This window comes from Thamnophis elegans, chromosome 16, assembly GCF_009769535.1.
Source record: "Thamnophis elegans isolate rThaEle1 chromosome 16, rThaEle1.pri, whole genome shotgun sequence".
In the NCBI taxonomy this organism is placed as follows: domain Eukaryota; kingdom Metazoa; phylum Chordata; class Lepidosauria; order Squamata; family Colubridae; genus Thamnophis; species Thamnophis elegans.
Window position 1 is genome coordinate 6243782 of NC_045556.1, and position 20813 is coordinate 6264594.

The window sequence follows — 20813 nt, forward strand, 5'->3', positions numbered from 1 at the left end:
CAGGCGCGCTCAGTAGCAGGCTCCGCCCACCCACCCAAACGTCATCACATCCGTTTTTGACGCTCTGCGCATGCGCGGAGGTGGTGCGTGCGCTCACATTTGCAAACCAGTAGTGAAGATAAGTAGATTTCACTCCTGAAACCACCTCTGGGCATTGAGGAATCAGAAGCTGCAGACTTAGAAAACTTGAATATGTGGTGGGGTGTTTTTTTTTTTTAAATGAGAGAAATGGCGGCAGTTAAATGTGCAGCTTCCTTGTACGGATTCTGCGCTGCTTATAACGATGCGCTGCTTTAATTCCACGGGGGCCACTATGTGGTGGCTACATGGGGGGGAAAAACACTCCGTGGTTGTCGCTTCCGCTCCTTGTCTCAGTTCCTTCTAGATTTCACGTCTGTTTCATCTTGTTCAAACCGAGGGAGCCTTTTTGTTTCAGCAATTTAATCCTAGTTAAATCACTCATCCTGGCTAGATCATGAATCCTAGTTACCCATCCATCCTGTCCATGCTCACAATATTTCCTCATCTGTGGCCTTTCTGCTTCACTGCATTCCTTCTACTTTGGAGTAGCTAAGTTTACTGGAGATCTTTTGAAAGTGTATTTGTTTGTACCCCAAATTGTTAAAACTAAAAGTGCCCATTTTTGGTAGCTCCTTGATAGCTTTCCTTATCCATTCCACTGGAACTCTGTTTCTCAACGTTGGTCAAAGTGGGTAGACTTCGGTTCCTAGAATTCTGACGGAGGAACTTGGCAAGGCTGAGAAACACCACCACGGTAGAGCAGAGGCTTCGAAAAATTGTCAACTTTTAAGACGAATTCCACAGCCAGCCGTGCTGGCTGAGGAATTCTGGGAGTTGAAGTCTAGGAGTCTTAAAAGTTACCAAGTTTGGTGAACGCTGCACTAAAGCAACACCAGCTGAAGATTTACACACCTCCTTTAAGTGTGGGGGGAGTTAAAACTCCCAACTGACACATGAGATAGAAATTCCGTAGTTGCCCAAATACATTTGAAGGGGAGAATTGAGCTACGATGGCTCAAGATGACTCCTAGAGAAATTATAATTACAGATTTGGGAGCTTTTCGGAATCCCCGGAGGCTGCTTCCTATGGTTCCCTTGTAGATAGTATTAGCCCGATCGTTTTTCATTCAAATCAAAATTAATTCATTGCAATCATATTAGCCAAAATCTCAGGGAGTTGATGGCTGGAGGTCCAAATGAGTGATTTAAATGGTGCAGATTAAATACAGTAGTGGCCAAAGTTGTGGAAACCTTTTGGGAAAAGCGTACAGTATTTTTAAGGATTGATGGCTAATAACACCATTATTTTTGGGAGTAGTACAAAGGTGGGTTGCTCCTGGTTCGACCGAACCGGTAGTAGCAGCAGCGGAAGGCTCCGCCCACCCGCCCGGATGCTTCTGCGCATAAGTGTCATGCGTTCCCGCGAGCATGCCCGAACCACTAGTAGAAAAATTGGCAACCCACCACTGGAGTAGTACCATAAAATTATATATCAATGGAAAGATAATTTAATCAAGAATGTAATGCGGTAACGTTTATGAAGGATTTGCTATTAGAATAGCAGTTACAAAGAAGAAAAGTGAAACGTAGAAAAAACGAGGTATACAAAAATTATCACCACGTCAGTTAATACTTAGTTGGGTAACCTTTAGCATGAATTACGGCCTTACGACATCTTCCCCTGGAGTGAACCAAGTCTTTTAGTTCTGCAGCTGTTATAATATGAAACCAAGATTGAATGATTGCTTCTGATTTTATTGCTGGCTATATTTGGCTATAACTTTCCATAGAATACAGATAATTGAACAAACTTTGTTGCATTACATTCTTGATTAAATTATCTTTCCATTGATGTATAATATTATGGTACTACTCCAAAAACAAAAGTGGTGTCATTAGCCATCAAACCTCAAAAATACACTTTTCCCAAAAGGTTTCCACAATTTTGGCCACGACTGTAGGTAAACCAGAGGTGTCCAACCTTGGCAAATTTTAAGATCTGTGGACTTCAACTCCCAGAATTCCCCAGGCAGGTGGCTCGGGAATTCTGAGAGCTGAAGTCCACAGGTCTTAAAAGTTGCCAAGGTTGGACCACCCCTGGGGTAAAGCATTGGCATCCGTTTTCTTGGTGCCAGGCAGTTGTGAAACATAACAGTTGAAAAACTCAACTGTGATATGAAAACTGCATCTTCCTTCCTTCCTTCCTTCCTTCCTTCCTTCCTTCCTTCCTTCCTTCCTTCCTTCCTTCCTTCTTTTCTTTCTTTCTTCTTTCCAATAAATGATAGCAGGGATTGAGTGGACCATATTAGAAGCCTTCTCTAAAGAGATGTCTTGAATTACTTTTCTTGCCAAAGTATTCTGCCTGCACAGTTCCTATGAAATAAGTATTTTTTTAATCATGTACGAGGTCTCTATAATATATATATGGGTGTGAAACAAATCTTATGATGCTGTGCAACTGTGTTTTCAATAAATGTTGTTTTGCATTTAATATATAAAAGTGGCCTCTTTTTTTTTTTTTAATACTTCACGGATACCCCCAAAAGCTAAGGGAACGAGATGCTGCTTCTCACCAAAATAGAGAAGCACAATAGCATTTAGACTTACATCCTGCTTCACAGTGCTTTACAGCCCTCTCTAAGCGGTTTACAGAGTCAGCCCCTCAAATACTGGAATTCAGAAAGGTACGAGGGGAAACCTTTTTACCTTTTAAGACAGTCTGGTCTCTGCTGTCCCCTTCAAAGAGGTAGCCCAGATTTTCCAGGAAAAGCTTTGATCAAGGTAACCTGTATGGGAACTCTCTTGGTTGCTTCAGGAGTTGTAACTAGTTTTAGGGGTGTCGTCAGCTGGATCAAATGTGTATATACTTATTTCCCAAGGGTAATTTCTGTTGGCTGTTTTCCAGCCGTTAAGTATTTCTCCGAGAGAGGTGTGGATAGAGACATCCAAAGGAGCTGATGCTTCTGTTAAAATGCCATCACACTGTGTGTACAAAAAGGATGTGATACACACACGTGCCCCACAGCTACTTCTGGTTCTGCACTAGCCTAATGACCTTACTATATTCACAACTAGCTGATAACCTGGCGTTTTCCGGGTATTTATAGTGGGAAAATGTCCGGATCAAACATAGTTTCTAATGTTGGATTTTCCCCCATACCAGAGGGAGCCCCCTTGTGGAGTACTGTGGAGCCATTACCATGGCAACTCCACTGCACTGTACAGTAGAAGCCATTTTACGGCAGTACGGGAGAAGCCACTGAAAGGCACAACAGGCTGCATCTTAACAGAACACACACCCTGAGAGGTATTAGGGGTTTCTTACGCCCACAGTGTTTTTTTCCAGAGAGTTAAGTCATCTGTGTACCAAGTTTGCTTGAAATTGCTTGAAGCGTTCCACAGTTATGCTGGAACACACATACACACACACACCACACACAGAGCTGTTTATGTATGTATGTATATATGTATGTATGTATGTGAGTTCAATAACATGGGGAAAATAATATATAGACGGGATTTTAGTTAATTTATCACATTTTTTATTTATACAAAAAAATCCTTAACTCATCCAATACACATACTTCTCAATTTTAGTATATGTTCTGCCGAAGCGAGCACATACGTACTTCTCTACTATGAATATCATCTAGTAGTAAATTCCACCATCAAGGGATTGGTGAAGGAAAATGAAATTTGCGCCTCTTAGGGGCTTCCACGGGGTTCAAAAGCGGCAGGAAAAACAGAAGTCATACAAAAGTAGATGGATTCTACCCAAAGTTATTTGTTTGCAGAATATACAAATAGATCCCTCTGGTTGCCATTCAACAGAACAGTTGGGTGACGAGTCCAGAACTCACACTAGCAATAGCACGCTTATATACCGCTTCGCAGTGCTTTTATAGCCCCCTCTAAGCGGTTTATAGAGCCAGCCTATGGCCCCCAACAATCTGGGTCCTCATTTTACCCACCTCGGAAGGATGGAAGGCTGAGTCAACCTTGAGCTGGTCAGCATCGAACTGTTGGCAGTGGGCAGAATGGTACTGCAATGCTGCATTCTAACTGCACATCATGGATGGATGGATGGATGGAAGGAAGGAAAGAAGGAAGGGCAATAGCAACAGCACATGGATTTATATACCACTTCACAGAGCTTTACAGCCCTCTATAAGCAGTTAACAGAGTCAGCATATTGCCCCCCAGCAATCTGGGTCCTCATTTTACCGACCTCAGAAAGGATGGAAGGCTGAGTCGACCTTGAGCCGGTCAGGATCGAACTGATGGCAGTCAGCAGAATTAGCCTGCAACACCGCATTCTAACCACTGTGCCACCACGGCTGGTAATGCAACCAAAAAGTAACTCGGCCTCACTAGAAAAATATTAAACTACAAAGGGCTTACTACTCTCAAAAATCTATAGACATCGCGTAGTAGAAACTTAATAAACTCACTTCTCTTCCTGTCGGGAAGGTCCAATGGCTTCCAGGGAAAGCTACTCAAACCTTGCCCCTATCTTTCATTAGCCGACATGTGGAATGTTAAGGAAACCACCCAACTCCTGAGGATCTGCTCAGCTAATTGTGAGCTTGAGGACTGCTGCACTCTTTGGTCTGGTGCAAAGTTTGTAGGACGCGAAATGCACTTTGTCCCTATGCATCCAATAGGTTGAATAGGCAGTTCCAAGTTGGCCATTTCTTCAAGATTCCTCGGCTTGTGCGATGGGTTGAGTCTGCTCCTGCGGTTTTAGAGTAGACGAGAGTTCCTCAGGAGGAGGAGGTTCGTCGGGTTTAGGGGCCAAAGGTACGGAAGGAACCTTTGCCAGGTGTGTTGTTGAGCTTCCAATAACTGGAGAAGGAGAGAGAGCACAAAGCAGTGATACCTATATCCTTTGCTTCCGATTAAAAAGCGGTGAAACGCATACTGATATTACCGCTTCTTTTATGATGCTGGAAGGTCAACATTCCTATCCTTCATTCTTGATCTCCACCACTTATGTTTATTTTATGGATCTGTTATGCTTTCTATTACCAAAGGACCGGAAATATGGCAAAGGACCTAAATTGCCACAGATGTTGGAGACATCTGGATGTCCCTTTAGGATTAGTTTATATTTTGCATTTCTTAACCGCCCATCACCCTCAGAGAGGGGGGTGCACGGAAGGACACAATTAGGGCTTACTAGTCAGTGAAGAATTTTTCCACTTTCTCATTCTGCCCCGCCTCCCTTTTTCATTTGCTTCCTCCTTTAATTAAAAAGTTCCCTTCTGCGAAGCCGAGATTTCATCGGAGGTTTTTCCCTCTTATCCTTCCCCTTATTTGGGGGAAGAGTTCTGCTGCTTAATGTTTTTTTTGACCCCGGTTGTGCTTGTGGCCCCAGTTGTGCTTAAACTGTTGTGGTTTTTAACCCTTCTATGCTGCCGGCTAAGACGTTGAGTTTGTCGATCAGAAAGGTCGGCAGTTCGGTGGTTCGAATCCCTAGTGTAACGGAGTGAGCTCCCGTTGCTTGTCCCAGTTTCTGCCAACCTAGCAGTTCGAAAGCACATACAAATGCAAGTAGAAAAATAGGAACCACCTTTGGTGGGAAGGTAACAGCATTCCGTGCACCTTTGGCGTTGAGCCATGCCGGCCACATGACCACGGAGACGTCTTTGGACAGCGCTGGCTCTTTGGCTTTGAAACGGAGATGAGCACCGTCCCCTAGAGTCGGGAACGATTAGCGCATATGTGCCAGGGGAAACCTTTACCTTTACCTTATGCTGCCTGGAGTCACTTTTGTGAGATGGGAGGTGATGTGATGTAAATAGTTATTTGTTTTAAACACTTATACAGCCACCCATCTTTCAATCCGGGCAGCTCCCAATCGAAATAGATAAATAAATAACTGATATGAAGAAGACACAGCTATGGAATCAAGATATAATGCTCTTCCTATCTCTAGTTATGGTCACCCTTCCTTTTAATCTAGGCAGGAGAAACACTAGATACAAAGGTGTGGCTAAACCAGGGTTCTCCAAACTTGGCAACTTTAAGTCCTGTAGACTTCAACTCCCAGAATTCCCCAGATGTGCCAAAGTCTTAAAGTTTAAACCAACCATTGCCAAGTTATGTCAGGAGCCAAGCTTGATTGAGTAGCTCCTACTTCTTGGACTTCTTGAGAAGAACCGAGAAGGCAGGGCGGATTCTGCTTGTCAACGAGGGCCCGAAGACCTACCTTGACTCATGGTCTTTGCGTAGCCAGCCGCAGAAGACATGGCCTGCCCCAGAGCTTGATTGGAACCCAATGGCTGCGCACTGGGTGCAGCCCCTCGTGGCTTCGGTTTTGAGTCTTTACCGGGTTTATTCCAGATCGCAACCTCTCCGAGCTGTAAGGAAGCGCCCAGCCTCTGGGCTATGTCCACCATCTGACCACGTAAGAGTAAAAGAAGAAGGAAAATTCAATGCCTGGTCAAATCTGGCCGCTGTTCTGACCGAGGCTTCCCAAGAGCATGAAGCAAACTCCTGGTCCCAACAAAAACCCCTTTTATTAATTGTCTGTGAATTCTGCTCATTGACATCCAGCAAAGTCTTTCAAGGGAGGATTTACAGTCACAGACCTTCTCTGGCTTGGAGAGCTGCCAGGCCGAGATCTACAAAACTTGGCAAGGAGTCTTGGAGAGTCACAAACCAATGAAGCGAACTAATTGTCTCCTGCAAACTCCATTTCCCCTTTCGCTCCTCTTTTATTCCCTCTGGGAGGGGTCATTCACCGTCCACCTGTGGCCTTCCTCCCAAGTCGATCCCTGTTCTTTAGCTGTTCCCTTCGTCTGGCAACTCTGTGCATGCGCACACTGGGAACAGGCTCCAGCTGTTCATCTTCCTCACTGATGCCTGATTCTGAAGGCAGCTGATAACTGGCATACGGCTCTGGCCCCCTCTCTGCCTCTGACACAGAGCCCTCATCAGAGCCTTCCCCAGACTCCAGGACTGGCCCATGTCCCTCCCCAACCTCCTCACTGTCCGAATGTACTGCCAGCTCCACTAGCTGCTGGCGGGCCACAACAGTGGCAGATTTTACCCGAGACCTGCGCCAATTTTTGCCTTCACTGAAGGAAATAAGAGAACCACGAGAGATGCTTATATATCCATTCAGAAAAAGGTCTCAATTTATCGGCGGTTGCCAGAAGCCATTTTAATATTTGAGAGGGACACAAATTGAGTCCTCTGACATTTAATAAGGTACAGGTTTAAGACGCCCACTCTCAGTAACAGAGGTATCTTCTCTAACAGAAGACCTCTGATGTAAGTCAGCCACTCCGCTCCCCCCTGCTGTGGAAGTTCCCATTAGTAGTTTGCAATCAACATACCTCGGGGTCAAAATCCAGCGTGCTCCCTTTTAACGCATTAACCTTTCTTTGCATCTCGTAGTATTGGGCAACAGCTTCCTTCTTATCACCTTGATTGTATAGCAGGATTGCGTAATTCAGACTGATGAGTGGGTTGCTCCTGTAAGAGGAAACACAGTTTTAACCTTGAAATAACAAACCTCGGGTTTATTTGGCCAGTCACTAGCAAAAGTAGACAAATGCGACCAACTGCGTGGTAGTCCCCAAATTCTTTCACACAGCAAGTATTACAGAGGCTTGATTTAAGGCCGTGGATCAGAATACGGATAGGAAGAGAGAGAATAGTAAAATAACAAGAGTTGGAAGGGACCCTTGAGGTCTTCTAGTCTAACCCCGTTTGTTCTGACCCAGGCTTCCTTAAAAAGCAAGAAGCAGAAGCTTGGTCCCATTAAAACCCCTCTGATTTACACGACTGTGAATTCCTTTCATTCACCATCAGCAAGGCTTAGCAAACGGTCTTTCAGAGGAATGTTTATGAACACAAACCTTATCTCGTTTGGAGAGCTGCCAGATAACTAGTTTCCAAACGCAGGCAAGGCAGCACTTGGCACAGAGCCTCTTATAGTCACAAACAGAACTTTTCACTCTTGAACTGACCGAATGAATGAATGGTTTCCTGCGAAAGCCCCCTCCCCATTTGCTCCTCTTTTGTTTCCTATAGGAAGGGCCAATCACCTCCAAGGTGTGGCTTTACTCCCAAGTCAACCCTGCTCTCTTAGTTGTTCTTGTCTTCTGGCAGCTCTGAGCATGCACACACTGGGAACAGGCTCCAGCTGTTCCTCTGCCTCACTGCTGTCTAGCTCCCTCTCTGCCTCCGACGCAGAGCCCTCGTCTGAGCTTCCCTCAGCCCCCAGGACTGGTCCATGTTCCTCCCCAACTTCCTCACTGTCCGACTCTGCTGCCACCAGTGGGCCACAACACTGGTCAAGTAGGAGACATTATACCATTCTAGACAAGTGGCTGTCCAGTCTCTTCTTAAAAAACCTTCAGTGATGGAGCATCCACCACTCTTGAAGGCAACCAGCTCCACTGATTAATTGTTCTCACTGTCAGGAAATTTCCCCTTAATTCTAGGCTGCTTCTCCCCTTGGTATGTTTTCATCCACTGCTTCTTGCCCTGCCTTCAAGTGCTTTGGAGAATAGCTTGACTTCCTCTTCTCTGTGGCAGCCCCTCAAATAGTGGAATCCTGCTCTTCTGGGAGTTGAAGTCCACAGCTCTTAAAGTTGCCAAGGCTGGACACTCCCTGCTCTAACAGCATCACTTCCCATTGAGCTCAGAAGATGCCCTCCCTAACATTAAGTAAATAGAGAAGACGTACGTGTCCAGCGACAAAGCTTTCTGATAGGCTAGCCTCGCATTGTCAAGATCTTCAAGATTTCTCAAGGCAACTAAAATAAGGAAAGAAAGGGGGGGGGGGAACCAGAAGGGTTTATTATTTTCCTAATACGGAAGAGTATTGAATTATATTTTACCGGTGAACCAATGACACTTTCAATTTAAAGAATGAACCTCGTCCTGACTCGTAACGGTGAAATGATCTTAGCATAATTGTTTTAAGAAGATCATTAATAAGAACTGTATGTCTAAAATATTATTATCGATGCATGATTGTAGCAAAGCAGATGTTTCTGGAGGCCAGGAATCAGAAATTTAAGTAAGGAGGCATGGAGGGCAGGTGCAGCATGGATACTGATACTGACCTAGGTTTCCACAAAAAGCAGGAGGCAGATTCCTGGTCCCGACAAAACCCCTTTCATTAAACAAAGGTGAATTCCTCTCATTCACATTCAGCCAAAGCCTGGTAAACAGTCTTTCAAAGGAATATTTATGACTACAGACTTTATCTAGCTTGGAAAGCTGCCATGTAAGTATTTTCCAAATGAGGTGCGGTGCAAGGAAAGATTGAGCACAGAGTATCTGAGATTCAGATCTGATTCAATGAATGAACAAATTGTTTCCTGCAAAAGCCCCCTCCCCTTTCGCTCCTCTTTTATGTCCTATGGGAGGGGCCAATCACCTTCCACCTGTGGCTTTACTCCCACGTCGACCCTGATTTCTGAGCTGTTCTTTTCTTCTGGCAGCTCTGCGCATGCACACACTGGGAACAGGCTCCAGCTGTTCCTCTGTCTCACTGCTGCCTACCTCCAAAGGCACCTGATCACTGCCAGACAGTCTTGGCCCCATCTCTGCCTCTGATCCAGAGCCCTCGTCCGAGCCTTCCCCAGCCTCCAGGACTGGCCCAGGCTCCTCCCCGACCTCCTCCCTGTCCGAATCTGCTGCCAGCTCCACAGGCCACTGGTGGGCCACAACAGATACCTGCTAACAACATATAAAGTTCTGCCAGTTTTGGCTGGAGATGGACAGCTGCGCTGATGAAGTAGAAGGCGGAGGCGTATTGGTGCATCGTCAGGTGGACCAGTCCGAGGTTGTACAGGGTCTTCCAATTAAAGGGTGCGAGGTAGTTGGCCCGTTTCAGGCAGCTGATGGCCTGTGGAAGAACATTGTTTGGTCAGGATTACCCATTAGTCTCCGAATCCGCTTCAAGGTGCTGGTCGCTACCTATAAAGCCCTACATGGCATCGGACCTGGGTACCTGAGAGACCGCCTCCTGCCAATCACCTCCCATAGACCGATCAGATCTCACAGGTTAGGTCTCCTCCGGATTCCATCCGCCAGCCAATGTCGGCTGGCGACCCCCCCGGGGGAGAGCCTTCTCTGTTGCAGCTCCAGCCCTCTGGAATGATCTCCCTGTCGAGATCCGGACTCTTACGACCCTCCCGGCTTTCCGCAAAGCCACCAAGTCCTGGCTGCTCCAGCAGGCCGGGGAGGGGGGGGGGGGGCTGTGAAACATCCAGCCCCGCGGAAATTGTGAATGTTGCGGTTTTGTTTTTAAAGTGTTGTCTTGGTCTAGTCTTCCCCCTTCCCTTGTCTATTGTGAGCCGCCCGGAATCCTTCGGGAGTGGGCGGCATACAAGACAAATAAATACAATTACAATAAATACAGGAGGGGAGAATCCCTGGATGTCCCCAAGGCCACCTACTGGGCCTTGGCTGCCTCTTCAACACAACACGGTCCTTCTCCAAAAGAAATCCTACTCTTCACTTACAAACCGTGGCTAAGGTGAAGAGAACGAGATGTAATTCAATCTACTCTGATTGATCCATCCACTGAGAGACAATTTGGTGTCTTGGTTAAGGTGCTAGCCTAGAAACCAGGAGACTGTGAGTTCTAGTCCCGCCTTAAGCATGAAAGCCAGTTTGGATGAATTTGGGGCAATCACCAGGAGACGGTGAGTTCTAGTCCCTCCTTAACCCTGAAAGGCAGCTGGGTGACCTGGGGCCAATCACCAGGAGACGGTGAGTTCTAGTCCCACCTTAAGCCTGAAAGGCAGCTGGGTGACTTGGGACCAATCACCAGGAGACGGTGAGTTCTAGTCCCACCTTAAGCCTGAAAGGCAGCTGGGTGACTTGGGGCCAATCACCAGGAGACGGTGAGTTCTAGTCCCACCTTAAGCCTGAAAGGCAGCTGGGTGACTTGGGGCCAACCACCAGGAGACGGTGAGTTCTACTCCCACCTTAAGCCTGAAAGGCAGCTAGTCCTGCCATATCCATGAAAACCTGCTTCCCCCTTAAGAATCCCATCAGTGCTGAGAGTAAATCCAGGGGCATACAGAGGTACATGAGTGCCATGGAAGAAACACATGCCTTTTTGTCTTGAGCTGAACTGGAGAAGGGAAAAGGACAATTTCCCTTGCTTTTCCTCTTCCCCAGTTCCAGGGTGCTCCCAACCCCAGCAACAGGGCAATCTGTGGATCGGGGTTTGGGTGGCACAGCAGAAGCTCCAAAGGTGTGACATACAGACCAGAGTTCATTCATGGTCATTTATTTTATTTTATTTTTTGCTAGAAAAGAGCCCCGTCGAGTGTTGAATGTGGCCATGTAGCTAAATAGTTCAGTTTTTTTTTTAAAGAAGGAAAGAGGTGTCACAGTTAATTGCTTAACGGGGAAATGAATCCTCTTGCAACGGGGATGCTCCTCGCCTGGAGCAGCTGCATAATCAAACAGCGCCTGTGCCCCTCCGAGGCGGATGGCCCCAAGCCCTCAAGAACGAGGTTGGGGGGGGGGGGTCGGTGACGGAGAGGCTCTGGCGCCTGATCGAGTCTTCGCAAATCCTTCAAATCAGGAGACTCTGGAGAGAAGACGCCAGAGGCAGAAGGCACGGGGAGAGGGAGAAACAGCAGGGGTCCCTTCCTTCTTGTTTCTTATTTTCTCCAAGTGTCGTCTGAGGGTGAGCAAGATATTCCCTCCTCCCCACTCTCTTCCTCTGTATGTGTGTGTGTGAAGCCCCCCCCCTTCCCCTCAGCCAGAGGCCTTGAAAGGAAAGCAATGCACCAGAAAATAAATTGGGTGAAGAAAGGGCACCTAATTTCCCCACGCCCAAGGAGTCCAGTCGCAAGAGAAAAACAGGCAGGTAGTCCTCGACTTACAACCATTCGTTGAGCCACCGTTAGAAGTCACAACGGTGTTGGGGAAAAAAGGGGCTTACGGCCGGTCCTCACACTTAACGACTGTCACAGCGTCGACATGGTCACGCGATCGACATTCACTTGGCTGCTTGGTTGTTGTTATTTAGGACGGTTGCAGTGTCCTGGGGGTCAACATTTGAGCCACCTTCCCAGAGAGCTTTTGGCAAGCAGGGTCAATGGAGGAAGCTGGATTCATTTAGCAACTGCAGGGATTCACTTAACAATCATGGCATGGTGGCGCAGTGGTTAGAATGCTCACTGGCAGCAATTCGATCCTGACTGGCTCAAGAGTGATTCAGCCTTCCATCCTTCCGAGGTGGGTAAAATGAGGACCCAGATTGTTGGGGGCAAATAGGCTGACTCTGTAAACCGCTTAGAGAGGGCTGTAAAGCACTGTGAAGCAGTATATAAGTGCATTTCCTCCCTCCCTCCTTCCTTCCTCCCTCCCTCAGTGGTTAGAATGCAGTATTGCAGGCTAACTCTGCCCACTGACATGAATTTGAATCTCCCCAGGCTCAAAATTGACTCAGCCTTCCATCCTTCCGAGGTGGGTAAAACGAGGACCCAGATTGTTGGGGGCAAGAGGCTGACTCTGTAAACCGCTTAGAGAGGGCTGTAAAGGACTGTGAAGCGGTATATAAGGCTAAGTGCTGTTGCTCTTCCTTCCTTCCCTCTCCCTCCCTTCCTTTCTTCTTTCCTTCTGGTTAGAATGCAGTATTGCAGGCTAACTCTGCCTACTGCCATGAGCTTGATTCTCACTGGCTCAAGGTTGACTCAGCCTTCCATCCTTCCGAGGTGGGTAAAACGAGGACCCAGATTGTTGGGGGCAAGAGGCTGACTCTATAAACCGCTTAGAGAGGGCTGTAAAGGACTGTGAAGCGGTATATAAAGCTAAGTGCTGTTGCTCTTCCTTCCTTCCCTCTCCCTCCCTTCCTTTCTTCTTTCCTTCTGGTTAGAATGCAGTATTGCAGGCTAACTCTGCCTACTGCCATGAGCTTGATTCTCACTGGCTCAAGGTTGACTCAGCCTTCCATCCTTCCGAGGTGGGTAAAATGAGGACCCAGATTGTTGGGGGCAAATAGGCTGACTCTGTAAACCGCTTAGAGAGGGCGGTAAAAGCACTGTAAAGCAGCATATAGGTCTAAGTGCTATTGCTATTTTCCTTCCGTCCTTCCTTCCTTCCTTCCTTCCTTCCTTCCTTCCTTCCTTCCTTCCTCCCTCCCTCCCTCCCTCCCTCCCTCCCTCCCCTTCCCATGGTTAGAATGCAGCATTGCAGGCTAACTCTGTCCACTGCCAGCAGTTTGATCCTGACCGGCTCAAGGTTGACTCAGCCTTCCATCTGTAAGGCACTGTGAGTGCGGTATATAAGTCTCAGTGCTTTGCTATTACTTCGCTATTAAAGGTGTAAAATTGAGCACGACTCCCTTAACTGCCTGGCTTAGCAATGGAAATTCTGTCCCCAATCGCGGTCGTAAGTCAAGGACTACTTATATACACCTCCCGGCCACAGAGGAGGAGAGAGAGTCAAGCGGGAAACGGGAGGGAGAGAATTTCTGTTCTTCCTCCTATCGAAACATGCAGGGAGGGGACAAGTAACAGGAAGGCAAGACGCTCACCGCCACGTATTTCTTTTTGCCAAAGAAGCACATCCCGATGTTGTTCCAGAGCAGGGGGCTCTCGGGAACGGTACAAGCCGCGATCCGGTACTTGCTGAGAGCCATATCGTAGTCCCCGTGGGTTTGCATCATACTGCCAGCTGCCAAAATGGCCTTTGAAAGACAAGAAGCCCCAATGAAGATGGCCAGCAAAAGAAACCTTGAACAGATTAAGAGAGTTGGAAGGGACCTTGTAGGTCATCTAGTCCTAGTAACAATCCAATCCCAATTTGTTAGTTATTGCCACAGTTCACTCCATTCCTCTGGTTGGGAGACCTTCAGAAGGATTCTTTTTTTCCTTTGGAGGATCTGTGGAATTTCGGCTGGGTGGGCGGTCTTCTCCGCGGTGGCCCCATTAGCTCTGCTATTGAATTGGGGTATTGGGAAGGACTGTAGGTCTGCAAATTAAGGTAAAGATAAAGGTTCCCCTTACACATATCTGCTATCGTCCCCGACTCTAGGGGGTGGTGCTCATCTCCATTTCAAAGCCAAAGTGCCAGAGTTGTCCGAAGACATGTGTGGTCATGTGGCCGGCATGATTCAACGCTGAAGGCGCACGGAACGGTATTCCCTTCCCACCCAAAGGTGGTCCCTATTTTTCTACTTGCATTTTTTACCTGCTTTCGAACTGCTAGGTCGGCAGAAGCCGGGACAAGTTAACGGGAGCTCATTCCGTTATGCGGCGCTAGGGATTCGAACCGCCGATCTTTCTGATCGACGAGCTCAGCATCTTAGCCACTGAGCCACTGCGTCCCACAAAATTATGCATATACCCACATATATTATATGCGTTTACCACCCTCTCATTCTGGTTCTTTCATTTTTACTGCAAGCCTCAACTATCCCATTCTTGCTGTATCCAACCTACTTCCCCATTGCTGCTAAGATACTCAGCTCTGATTTTCCATGTAACAAAGGGGACAGAAACCCGTTTCACACCTTGCTGTTTTTCTGCTAATTTCAAAAAAATAAAAATAAAAATAAAACATTCATCACTCTGAACGTTTTTACCCTCATTTGCACACGTTAATATTTCTCTGGTTTCCAGTTTTTTTGTAAATAGCCTAGCAAGATAAATTAATGGACTTGTCATGTATGCATAACGGGCAGTTATTCATTCTCTAACCTCTAACAACCCATCGCATTTGTACATTTCATCGTAAATACATTAAACCAACAAGGGGATATATGATATCTTAATTCCGTCTTAGCATCAAGCCATTTGTTAAGCAATCCATGCATTTTCAGGCCTCCTTTCCTTCCGCCTTGGACTATTCCTCGGTGCACTCAACAATTAATTTTATGCAGGTACAAAAACACTCATAACTTGAGCTTCTGTATCTATTCTCCAACTTACCTTATAGTTGCAGGGATCGAGGGTAAGAGCGTTTCCAAGGTATTCAAAGGCCTTCTGATAAATCTCAAGCTAAGAAAAGAATAAAAATGTGTAAAGGACTTGACATATTTATCCCTGTGGATTATTCTACTGTCATTGCATCTGGAGAGAGGCATTCTGTTCTGACCCAGCCTTAACAGAACCACGAAACAGACTCGTCCCGAAAACCCCCTCTTTATTTATCTACCCTGAATTAATGGCATTCACGCACTAAAAAGTGCAGGCAATAATCCTTCAAAGGGTTAATTGCAGTAAGAGACCGTATCAGTTCTTTGGGATACTTGCTAGGCCGGGGGCATCCAGCCGCAAAGCTGTAAATTAAGTTCTGGCAAGCAGTCTCTGAGGCAGGAAACATGATAAGCAAATCCTGTGAAAGAAATCCCAACTGTTGTCTTCTACGACCACCACTCCCCTTCTATTTATTCCCCAGCCAGGAAGGGGCAATTCAGCATCCATGTGAGCCCGTGGCACGACAAAACCGCGCTCGACTAAAGCGCGCCCGATTAAACCGCGTCGCTGACGTCATCAACAGGGCGACAACAGCGAGCGCGGAGAAAGAAGGGCGCTTTAAATAGCGCTTTGAAAGCAAGCCGATTCAAGTTAAGGTAAGGGTTAGGTTTAGGGTTAGGTTTAGGTTAAGGGTTAGGGTTAGGTTAAGGGTTAGGATTAGGTTTAGGGTTAGGTTAAGGGTTAGGATTAGGTTTAGGGTTAGGTTAAGGGTTAGGTTTAGGGTTAGGTTAAGGGTTAGGTTTAGGGTTAGGTTTAGGGGGGTTAGGTTTAGGGTTAGGGGTTAATTTTAGGTTTAGCGTTTACAGCGTGCTTCTGTCTCCGCGCTGTTGTCGCCCTGTGATGACATCAGCTACACGGTTTCGTCGAGCGCCCTTTAGTCGAACGCGGTTTTGTGGTGGAACCATGTGTGCCTTGTTTCCCGAGTCGGCTCCTTATCCTCCGTTGTTCACCTCTCCTAACTGTGCATGTGCAAATCTGGAACAGGCCCCCGGCTGTTCTTCCTCCCCGCTTATCTCCAACTCCGAAGGCAGCTGGGAAATGTTGGACGGCCCTGGCTCTATCTCTGCTTCTGACACAGAGCACTCATCAGAGCCTTCCCCAGACTCCAGGACTGGCCTAAGTTCCTCCCCAAACTCCTCATCGTCCGAGTCTGTGCCAGCTCTGGTGGCAGCTGAGGGGTCACAACACATCCCTACATATTATATTTTGGGCTTAAGAGGAAAGAGGGAGAGTCTTCAGTTTACAAGTCAGATGTGAGGTGGAGGGGGCAACACAGTGGAGGTTTACTTTCAATGCAAAGAAGGGAAAAACATCTACTGCCAACTACAGGTAGTCCTCAACTTACAACAGTTCATTCAGTGACTGTTCAAAGTTGCAACAACACTGAAGAAAGGGACTTACGACTGTTTTTCACCCTTGGAGACCCTTGTAGCGTCTCCAAGGTCATGAGATCAAAATTCAGATGTTGGCAATGGACTCATATTTATGACGGCCGTGGAGCCGTTGGGTCATGCGACCCCCTTTTGCGACCTTCTGACGAAGCAAAGTTCACAGGGGATCCAGATTCGCTTAACAACCATGTGACTAACTTAACAACTGCAGTGATTCACTTAACAACTGTGGGAAAGTGGTAAAATGAGGCAAAATTCACCTTACAACTGTCTGGCTTAGCAGCAGAAATTCTGGGCTCATTTGTGGTTTTAAGCCGAAGGCTATAAGTACCTACAAGGTCCTTCCTACTCAGTTTTCTATACTATTCTACTATACTATTCCAATGAATGAATTACCAAATTTTCATACCTCGAGGTAAAGCAAGCCCAGAATTGTAAGCAGCTCTGTGTTTTCAGGAGAGAATCTGAAAAACGCAGAAATACAGATTGCAGGGTTTTAAAGTGTCTGTTGCCATCATTAAATCCAAACCCTCATTCATTCTTCTGCAGGGGAAGGAAGGAAAGTGACCCAAAATATCAGAGTACTTGAGGGATATCAATGTTTTCTATGCTGATGATTTAAAAACACACCCCCTTTTTAATGGAAACCGATAATGAGCCAGTCAAAATAGGCCTGCCTCCAGGTGAAAGCCAATTTAATTGGCTTTGGATTAGAGGTTTACGGGCTTACCCACCCATGAGCGTGCCAGAGATTGTGCTGGGCTTTGCTCTAGGATGGCAGATGGAGGAGGCTGCTGTCCAAAATTGGGAGGGGGGAGGAGGACGTCTTTCATAATCTTCCCAAATTCAAGAAAGTCAAGCGCCTTCCCGTCTTCCAGGAAATCCCTTTTGCCTCACATTTAATTTCAAGATCCCTGGTTCTAGGCTGAGTGGATTCAGGATTTTTTTTAAAAAACCAACCCGTCTCCTCTCCTTTTCTCTCAACTGAGATATTGCGTTGGAAGGGGAAAGAAAAAAGTTGGCTTTGATGTCATTCTTCGACACTTCCCATCTTTAGCGTGCAATATTTTGATGAAAATCCAATCCCAATTTGTTAGTTATTGCCACAATTCACTCCATTCGTCTGGTTGGGAGACCTCCAGAGGATTCTTTTTTCTTCGGGGAGATCTGTGAGACTTCGGCTGGGTGGGCGGTCTTCTCCGTGGTGGCCCCCATTAGCTCTGTTATTGAATTGGGGTATTGGGAAGGACTATAGGTCTGCAAATTAAGGTAAAGATAAAGGTTCCTCTTACACATATCTGCTACTCGTTCCTGACTCCAGGGGGCAGTGATCATCTCCGTTTCAAAGCCGAAGAGCCAGCGCTGTCCGAAGACGTCTCCGTGGTCATTTGGCCGGCATGACTCAATGCCGAAGGCGCATGGAACGCTGTTCCCTTCCCACCAAAAGGTGGTTCCTATTTTTCTACTTGCATTTTTTACGTGCTTCGAACTGCTAGGTTGGCAGAAGCTGGGACAAGTCACGGGAGCTCACCCCATTATGCTAGGGATTCGAACTGCCAACGTTTCTGATTGACAAGCTCTTAGCATCTTGGCCCCTGAGCCACCAGCGCCCCTTCTGCAAATTAAATGTGAGGCTCAAAGGATTTCCTGGAGGATGGGAAGGCTCCTTGCTTTCTTGAATTAATAAAAATAACAACACAGCCAAAAGGAAGCTTTTAACTGGAGCTGAACACTCATTGAAAAAGGACGTCTCTCCCTCTATCCTGTAGGAAGTAGAAATCAAGAAGATAGCTTACTCCACTGCTTTTTTATAGATTTCAATGGCTGCGTCTCGATCCCCCTCCATCAGGTGGATTCTCCCCAGTGTCATGTACGTCAGGTCATGTTGGTTGAGCTGCAAGGCGTTGTTCAGTTGATCTTTGGCCTGGATGCAAGCGAGAGGATGGGCTTGGTTTCGTCACTGTGACCCTGAGCCAGTCCGAACATGGGGCTCTTATTCTTGAGCTGAAGGTCCCACCCTCCCCAATCATGTTAAGCAGCTGCTTGGAGACGAGAAAGAAGGAACAAAATACATCAAATATATCTTCTGGTCCAGTGACGGTGTTTTGGCTCGCATGCCAAGAGTGGGGTGCGCAGGGGTGTGTGTTGCGCACGGGCATGCCACACCCATAATGCTATGCGCACGACCCCAGTGTGCATACATGCACGACCAGCACTTCCCCCCATTTTTGACATGCTTTCTTCTCCCTCCCCAGGCTCCAGAGGCTTTATAGGAGCCTGCAGAGGGCTAAAACAGCCTCCCCACCCCCGGGAGGCTTCAGGAGCTTCCCTGAAGCCTCCGGAGCGCGAAAAACCAGCCCTATGGGCAAACCGGAAGTTTGGGAATGTACTTCCAGTTTGTCTGTAGGGCCGTTTTTCGTCCTCCGGAGCCTTCAGGGAAGCCTCCTGAAGGTCCCTGAAGGCTCCAAAGGGCTTAAACCAGCCCATGAGCAAACCGGAAGTACGTTCCTGAATTTTCGGTTCGCCCATAGGGCTGGTTTTTCACGCTCTGGAGGCTTCAAGAAAGCCTCAGGAGAGCGAAAAATGGGCTGAAAAGAAGGCTGAAATCAGCTGGCCAACGCGGGCATGTGCGCTGGCCAGCTGACAGGGCAACAGCTCGCGTGCCCTGACAAATGGCTCTAGGTGCCACCTATGGCACGCGTGCCATAGTTTCGCCATCACGGTTCTAGTCCAACCCTTTGCTCAAGGGAAGAGTCTTGGTGGCTTAACCCCCCCCCCATCCTCCTGTAAAACTAATTAGGGGTGACATAATGGCAGGGTTCCAATATCTAAGGGGTTTCCAAAAAGAAGAGAGGGTCAACCAATTCTCCAAAGCAACTGAGGGCAGGACAAAAAGCAACGGATGGAAACTAATCAAGGAAAGAAGCTACCTAGAACAAAGGAGAAATTTCCTGAGAGTAAGAACAATTCAACAGTGGAACTACCATATTTTTCAAAGACACAGTTTTTCTCCCCCAAAAAGAGGGTGAAAAACTGGGTGTATCTTATACACTGAATACGGCATTTTGGCCTCCCGAAATCCCGCCCCGCGCATCCCTTTTTTCGCAAAAATGGATGTGCAGAAGGTTTGGGAGGCCTTCAAAGTCCTCCTGGGGGCTGGGGAGGGCAAAAGTGAGTGAAAAGGGACCTGTTTTTCACAAATGGGGGTGTTTTTGCCCTCCCAAGCCCCCAAGAGCACCGCAGGCCTTCCAAACTCTCTGCACGCCCCGTTTTTGGCAAAAAAAAACTGGGCCCGTTTTAATAAACGGGCTGAGACTAGAGCTGCAGCAAATGTGAGGAAGAGACAAAAGATCCCAGCAGGGTTTTATAGGTCATCCTGCCCAAAAGTGCTGACGCCAGCATGAAGTTCAGAATTGATGAAGGGCACGGAGACAACGCGGTTTCTTCCTGCTAAAAACCCTCCCCCATGGAAAGGCATCGATTGGAAAGCCTTCTTTGCCTCTCCCCCAGACCCAGCTGGTGGGAAGGATGGAAAAGGTTGCCAGTTTTGATATTTCTCCCCCAGGCCCATTTAAAAAACAGGGAGAGGGGGTTGGAGAGGGAGAGAGGGCGAGAGAGATGGAGACAGGGAAAGGGGGGAGAGAGAGACAGAGACAGACAGACAGACAGAGACAGATAGACAGACAGAGAGAGGTGCAGACACAGAGACAGGGAGACAGAGACAGAGAGGGGGGAGAGAGAGACAGAGACAGAGAGGGGGGAGAAAGACAGAGAGCGAGAGATAGAGAGACACAGAGAGGGGGAGAGCGAGAGACAGAGAGAGCGAGAGACACAGAAAGTGAAGGAGACAGAGACAGAGAGAGGGGGAGAGAGAGACAAAGAGACAGACAGAGGGAGAGACAGTGAGGGAGACAGAGAGAGAGGGGGGGGGAGAGGCAGAGAGACACAGAGTGGGGAGAGAAAGCGAGAGACAGAGAGAGCAAGAGAGAGGGAGGGAGACAGACAGAGAGATACAGAGAGAGGGAGAGGGGACAGAGAGAGACAGAGAGGGGGGAGAGAAAGACAGAGACACAAAGAGGGGGGGAGACAGAGAGAGAGCGAGAGACAGAGAGAGCAAGAGAGAGGGAGGGAAGGAGATAGAGAGACAGAGAGAGGGAGAGGGAGAGAAAGGCTTATCGTTTTCCTTTTCTTTTCTTAAAAAGGGATGCCTTTATGTAACACAGCATATTTGTTACTAAAAGGTATAAATAGCACAGCCCTCTGTAGACTTCATTATATTTGATGGGCTTGGCGTGTTAGCATAAGAGGGACACAGGAAACTCCTCAGCCTGACAGCAAAATACACAAGAAAGCTTCCCTTTTAAAGGGTAAACATCACCCCAGAGGGAAGGGAGGGAGCGCGGTTTTTCCCCCATGGCTCGAGTGACGCAAG

The 20813-nt window shown here is 47.4% G+C and overlaps 1 protein-coding gene across 4 annotated transcripts in view; it reads right to left on the reverse strand.

The window, feature by feature from the left end:
- Positions 1-4283: 4283 nt before the first annotated feature.
- The window catches only part of LOC116519636 (Bardet-Biedl syndrome 4 protein-like), a 41710-nt gene continuing 25180 nt past the window's right edge, over positions 4284-20813 (reverse strand). For 3 of the 4 annotated variants that reach the window (XM_032233619.1, XM_032233620.1, XM_032233621.1), the window contains 9 exons: positions 18178-18305; positions 16791-16845; positions 14943-15011; positions 13547-13699; positions 9721-9892; positions 8723-8792; positions 7365-7503; positions 6233-6422; positions 4284-4866 (listed from right to left, as the gene is read on the reverse strand). In XM_032233619.1, the coding sequence (XP_032089510.1) occupies positions 4718-4866; positions 6233-6422; positions 7365-7503; positions 8723-8792; positions 9721-9892; positions 13547-13699; positions 14943-15011; positions 16791-16845; positions 18178-18305 (1125 nt within the window). In that variant the 3' untranslated portion in view covers positions 4284-4717. The remainder of the gene's footprint in view (positions 4867-6232; positions 6423-7364; positions 7504-8722; positions 8793-9720; positions 9893-13546; positions 13700-14942; positions 15012-16790; positions 16846-18177; positions 18306-20813) is intronic. The other variant, XM_032233622.1, reaches the window with a different exon arrangement.